Below are 6395 nucleotides of genomic sequence, written 5' to 3'. Positions count from 1 at the left end.
AAAGGGGACAATCTCCACAAACATCCCCAAAAATAAAATATTTATTCCCCGTCAACTTGGAGGGGAAAAGAAAATAAAAGTGAGGCGGGGTTTGGGGGGGGGGGGGTTGGTGCTCAGGGGGCTGGAGTGAAATAAATAAAACAAAGAGAGGCTGGGGCCGGCCGGCTGGGAGGGAGGGATCGGCCTAGCCGGCCGCCTGCAGCCTCCCCCCCTCCGCCTCACTCCCCGGCGCTGCCACTGACCCCGAGCGGCGAGGCCGCCCTCAGCGACAGGGAGGCGCCGCCATGTTCCCGGCCCCGCACCGACACACACACAGATCCGGCCCCCGGCTCCGCCGGGCCCGCTGCCCCCGCCGCACTGCTCCCTCACTCACTCACTCCCCTCCGCTCACCTCCAGCCCCTCCGTCCCCGGGCTCTGTGGCAGCCCAGGCCGCTGTCCCGCCTCCTGTTTTCCCCCAGCCGGAGCCGCTGCTCTCGCTCCCGGGGCTCGGACTCGCTCCGCCGCCGATTCCCCACTCCCGCTTCTCGGCTCCACATCAACAGGAGCCCGGCGGCGCCCCCCACCGCCAGCGGCCCGCACTGCAGCAGCAACCTGCACCCCTGGACCCTCCCCCCCAGCCTCCTTCCAACATCAGGACCCTCCCCCCCAGCCTCCCTCCAACATCAGGACCCTCCCCCCCAGCCTCCCTCCAACATCAGGACCCTCCCCCCCAGCCTCCCTCCAACATCAGGACCCTCCCCCCAGCCTCCCTCCAACATCAGGACCCTCCCCCCAGCCTCCCTCCAACATCAGGACCCTCCTCCCAGCCTCCCTCCAACATCAGGACCCTCCCCCCAGCCTCCCTCCAACCTCAGGACCCTCCCCCCAGCCTCCCTCCACCTCAGGACCCTCCCTCCAACCTCAGGACCCTCCCCCCCAGCCTCCCTCCAACATCAGGACCCTCCCCCCAGCCTCCCTCCAACATCAGGACCCTCCCCCCAGCCTCCCTCCACCTCAGGGCCCTCCCCCCAGTCTCCCTCCACCTCAGGACCTCCCTCCCCCAGCCTCCCTCCACCTCAGGACCTCCCCCCCCAGCCTCCCTCCACCTCAGGACCCTACCCCCCAGCCTCCCTCCACCTCAGGACCCTCCCCCCCAGCCTCCCTCCACCTCAGGACCCTCCCCCCCAGCCTCCCTCCAACCTCAGGACCCTCCCTCCACCTCAGGACCCTCCCCCCAGCCTCCCTCCACCTCAGGACCCTCGCCTCAGGACCCTCCCCCCAGCCTCCCTCCGCCTCAGGGCCCTCCCTCCAGCCTCCCTCCACCTCAGGACCTCCCCCCAGCCTCCCTCCACCTCAGGACCTCCCCCCCCCCAGCCTCCCTCCACCTCAGGACCCCCCCCCCAGCCTCCCTCCACCTCAGGACCTCCCCCCCCCAGCCTCCCTCCACCTCAGGACCTCCCCCCCCAGCCTCCCTCCACCTCAGGACCCTACCCCCCAGCCTCCCTCCACCTCAGGACCCTCCCCCCCAGCCTCCCTCCAACCTCAGGACCCTCCCTCCACCTCAGGACCCTCCCCCCAGCCTCCCTCCACCTCAGGACCCTCGCCTCAGGATGCTCCCCCCAGCCTCCCTCCGCCTCAGGGCCCTCCCCCCAGCCTCTCTCCACCTCAGGACCTCCCCCCAGCCTCCCTCCACCTCAGGACCCCCCCCCCAGCCTCCCTCCACCTCAGGACCTCCCCCCCCCCAGCCTCCCTCCACCTCAGGACCCCCCCAGCCTCCCTCCACCTCAGGACCTCCCCCCCCCAGCCTCCCTCCACCTCAGGACCTCCCCCCCCAGCCTCCCTCCACCTCAGGACCCTACCCCCAGCCTCCCTTCACCTCAGGACCCTCCCCCCAGCCTCCCTCCAACCTCAGGACCCTCCCTCCACCTCAGGACCCTCCCCCCAGCCTCCCTCCACCTCAGGACCCTCACCTCAGACCCTCCCCCCAGCCTCACTCCGCCTCAGGACCCTCCCCCCATCCTCCCTCCACCTCAGGACCACCCCCCCACCAGCCTCCCTCCACCTCAGGACCTCCCCCCAGCCTCCCTCCACCTCAGGACCCTCCACCCAGCCTCCCTCCACCTCAGGACCCTCCCCCCAGCCTCCCTCCACCCTCAGGAGCCTCCCTCCACCTCAGGACCCTCCCCCCCCAGCCTCCCTCCACCCCAGGGACCCTCCCCCCCAGCCTCCCTCCACCTCAGGACCCTCCCCCCCAGCCTCCCCCCACCTCAGGACCCTCCCCCCCAGCCTCCCCCCACCTCCGGACCCTCCCTCCTCCCCCCAGCCTCCCCCCACCTCAGGACCCTCCCTCCCCCCCAGCCTCCCCCCACCTCAGGACCCTCCCTCCCCCCCAGCCTCCCCCCACCTCAGGACCCTCCCTCCCCCCAGCCTCCCCCCACCTCAGGACCCTCCCTCCCCCCAGCCTCCCCCCACCTCAGGACCCTCCCCCCCATCCACCCCCCACCTCAGGACCCTCCCTCCCCCCCCAGCCTCCCCCCACCTCAGGACCCTCCCCAGCCTCCCACCACCTCAGGACCCTCCCCAGCCTCCCTCCACCCCAGCCTCCCTCCACCCCAGCCTCCCTCCAGCCCAGCCTCCCTCCACCTCAGGACCCTCCTCCCCCAGCCTCGCTCCCCCCCAGCCTCCCTCCACCTCAGGACCCTCCCTCCACCTCAGGACCCTCCCCCCAGCCTCCCTCCACCTCAGGACCCTCCCCCCAGCCTCCCTCCACCTCAGGACCCTCCACCCAGCCTCCCTCCACCTCAGGACCCTCCCCCCAGCCTCCCTCCACCTCAGGAGCCTCCCTCCACCTCAGGACCCTCCCCCCCAGCCTCCCTCCACCTCAGGACCCTCCCCCCCAGCCTCCCTCCCACCTCAGGACCCTCCCCCCCCCAGCCTCCCCCCACCTCAGGACCCTCCCTCCCCCCAGCCTTCCCCCACCTCAGGACCCTCCCTCCCCCCCAGCCTCCCCCCACCTCAGGACCCTCCCTCCCCCCCAGCCTCCCCCACCTCAGGACCCTCCCTCGCCCCCAGCCTCCCCCCACCTCAGGACCCCCCCCCGCCTCCCCCCACCTCAGGAACCCCCCCAGCCTCCCCCCACCTCAGGACCCTGCCCCCAGCCTCCTTCCACCTCAGAACCCTCCCCCCAGCCTCCCTCCACCTCAGGACCCTCCTCCCACCTCAGGACCCTCCCCCCAGCCTCCCCCCACCTCAGGACCCTCCCCCCACCGCAGGACTCTCCCCCCAGCCTCCCTCCACCTCAGGACCCTCCCCCCCAGCCTCCCTCCACATCAGGTCCCTCCCCCCAGCCTCCCTCCACCTCAGGACTCTCCCCCCAGCCTCCCTCCACCCCAGGGCCCTCCTCCTCCCAGCCTCCCTCCATCCCAGACACTCCACCCCCCCCCCCCCTCCACCCCAGGACACTCCCTCCCTCCACCCCAGGACACTCCACTCACCCCGCTCCATCCATCCCAGGACACTCCACCCCCCCTCCCTCCACCCCAGGACACGCCCCCCCCCCTCCATCCCAGGACACTCCACCCCCCCTCCCTCCCTCCCTCCACCCAAGGACACGCCCCCCCCTCCTTCCCTCCCGCCACCCCAGGACACGCCCCCCCTCCCTCCCTCCCTCCACCACAGGACAGGCCCCCCCTCCCCCTGTCAGCCTCAGGACACGCCCCCCTCCCTCCACCCCAGGACACGACCCCCCCTCCACCCCAGGACACGACCCCCCCTCCACCCCAGGACACTCCACCCCGCCTCCCTCCGCACCAGGACACCCCCCCCCCCCCCCCGCCCCCCCCTCCACCCCAGGACGCTCACCTCCCCCCACCCCAGACACTTTCCCCCCCCCCCCCACCCCAGGACACTCTCCCACCCCCCCTCCACCCCAGGACTCTTTCCCCCCCCCCCAACCCCTGGACACTCCCCCCCCCCCCCCCCCCCCCCCCCCTCCTTTTCTCCCCCTCCTCCCCCTCCACCCCAGGACACTCCCCCCCTCCCACCCCCCCCCCTCCTCCCGTCCTCCCTCCCCTCCCCCCCCCTCCCCCTCCTCCCGTCCTCCCCCCTGCCCTCCCCGCCCCCTCCCCCCCCCTCCCCTCCTCCCGTCCTCCCCCCTGCCCTCCCCGCCCCCTCCTCGCCCCCTCCCCTCCTCGCCCCCTCCCCTCCTCGCCCCCTCCCCTCCTCGCCCCTCCCCTCCTCGCCCCCTCCCCTCCTCGCCCCCTCCCCTCCTCGCCCCCTCCCCTCCTCGCCCCCTCCCCTCCTCGCCCCCTCCCCTCCTCGCCCCCTCCCCTCCTCGCCCCCTCCCCTCCTCGCCCCCTCCCCTCCTCGCCCCCTCCCCTCCTCGCCCCCTCCCCTCCTCGCCCCCTCCCCTCCTCGCCCCCTCCCCTCCTCGCCCCCTCCCCTCCTCGCCCCCTCCCCTCCTCGCCCCCTCCCCTCCTCGCCCCCTCCCCTCCTCGCCCCCTCCCCTCCTCGCCCCCTCCCCTCCTCGCCCCCTCCCCTCCTCGCCCCCTCCCCTCCTCGCCCCCTCCCCTCCTCGCCCCCTCCCCTCCTCGCCCCCCTGCCCTCCTCGCCCCTCCCCTCCTCGCCCCCTCCCCTCCTCGCCCCCTCCCCTCCTCCCCCAGGACACTCCACCCCCCTCCCTCCGCCCCATGACACTCCACCCCCCCTCCCTCCCTGCGCCCCAGGACACTCCCCTCCCCACTCTCCCCCCCCCCCACCCCAGGAGACACCCCCCTGACCCCGAGACACTCCCCAGCCCAGGACACACCCCCCCAACCCAACCCCAGGACACCCCCCCCAAACCCCAGGACACTACCCCCCCCCCCCCCCCCCCCCACACCCAGGACACTATCCCCCCCCACCCCCCCACCACCTTCCCTCCACCCCAGGACCCTCCCCCCTCACCCCCACGGACACTCCCTCCACCCCCGGACACTCCCCCCCCCCCCCCCCCCCACCCCACTCCTCCACCCTCCCTCCACCCCACCCCTCCACCCCAGGGCACTCCCCTCCACCCTCCCTCCACCTCAGGACACTCCCCCCTCACCCACCCTCCACCCCAGGACACTCCCCCTGGCCTCCGTCCACCTCAGGACACTCCTCCCTTTACCTCAGGACATTCCCCTCCACCCCAGGACACTACCCCCAACCTTCCTCCATCCCAGAACACCCTCCGACCCCCCTCCACCTCAGGACACTCCCCCCGTCATCAGGCTACTCCCCCAGCCTCCCTCCACCTCAAGACACTCCTCCCTCCCTCCCTCCCTCCCTTTACCTCAGGACATTCCCTCCACCCCAAGTCCGTCCTCCCACCCTCCCTACACCTCAGGACACTCCTCCCATTCTCTCTCCACCTCAAAACAGCCTCCCTCCACCTCACGACACTCCTCTCAGCCTCCCTCCCCCTCAGTAAACTCTTCTCAGCCTCCCTCCTCTTCAGGACAGTCCTCCCAGCCATCCCTCCACCTCAAAACACTCCTCATGGCCTCCGTCCTCCTCAAAACATCCTCTCCACCTCCCTCCACCTCAATACATTCCTTGCATCCTCCCTCCTCCTCAAAACATCCCCAAACCCTCTCGCTAACGCAAAGCCCGCCCCATACCTCCATCTCCCTCCACCTTCCCCACCTCAAAACACCCTTCTGTGGTGAATGTGGAGTGTGTTATTTTAACGTAGTTCAGCAGAAGACCTGACTTGAGGGACCAATAGGAACTGAGAGTGAACTGAGATCACACCAGAGCGAATTCTCTCTCAGAACCTTCGAACACCAGACATTTTCTGCCTCTCTGCAGAATGCCAATTTTTCCAGGTCAATTGTGTATTCCACGCCACTGGCACTTTAATCATTCAATTGGATCCCTGTAATCAATCAATACCTTTTGTTTTTAATGAAGTCTGAGACCTCTTGACCATACCATAACAACCATAAGATAACACTTCCCCCCCCAACCCCCAAAACTCCCCTGTGCCCTCCCTCCACCTCAGAACAAGTCTCCAACCTAACTCCCTCCACCTTCCCCACCTCAAAACACCCCATCTCAAAACACCTCCGAGACTCTTATTCCACCTCAAAACATACCTTCACACTCACTCCACCTCAAAAAACCCTTCGCCCTCTTCCTCCAAACTCCTCCCTGCTATCCAACTCTAAACACCCCTTCCACCTCCTATTCCAATGCCTTCCCTTCCCTCCTCCGATGGCTCTGACATCCATCATTATGAAATGCTTCGAAAGGTTAGTCATGGGAAAAATCAATTCCTGCCTCCCAGAGTGCCTGGATGCACTACAGTTTGCCTACCGCCGCAACTAGTCCACAGCAGATGCCATCTCCCTGATCCTGCACTCAATCCTGGAACACCTAGAGAACAAAGACA

General features: G+C 69.6%; 1 protein-coding gene across 3 annotated transcripts in view; it reads right to left on the bottom strand.

Moving 5' to 3' along the window:
• The window catches only part of zmynd11 (zinc finger, MYND-type containing 11), a 194712-nt gene extending 194163 nt beyond the window's left edge, over positions 1-549 (bottom strand). For 2 of the 3 annotated variants that reach the window (XM_078232821.1, XM_078232811.1), the window contains exon 1: positions 392-549. In XM_078232821.1, coding sequence (XP_078088947.1) covers positions 392-537 — 146 coding nt within the window. In that variant the 5' untranslated portion in view covers positions 538-549. The remainder of the gene's footprint in view (positions 1-391) is intronic. The other variant, XM_078232830.1, reaches the window with a different exon arrangement.
• Positions 550-6395: the final 5846 nt, after the last annotated feature.

Source organism: Mustelus asterias, chromosome 2 (assembly GCF_964213995.1).
Source record: "Mustelus asterias chromosome 2, sMusAst1.hap1.1, whole genome shotgun sequence".
Lineage (NCBI taxonomy): Eukaryota > Metazoa > Chordata > Chondrichthyes > Carcharhiniformes > Triakidae > Mustelus > Mustelus asterias.
The sequence above is the reverse complement of the archived record's forward strand: the minus strand, read 5'-3'. Positions and strand labels throughout refer to the sequence as shown.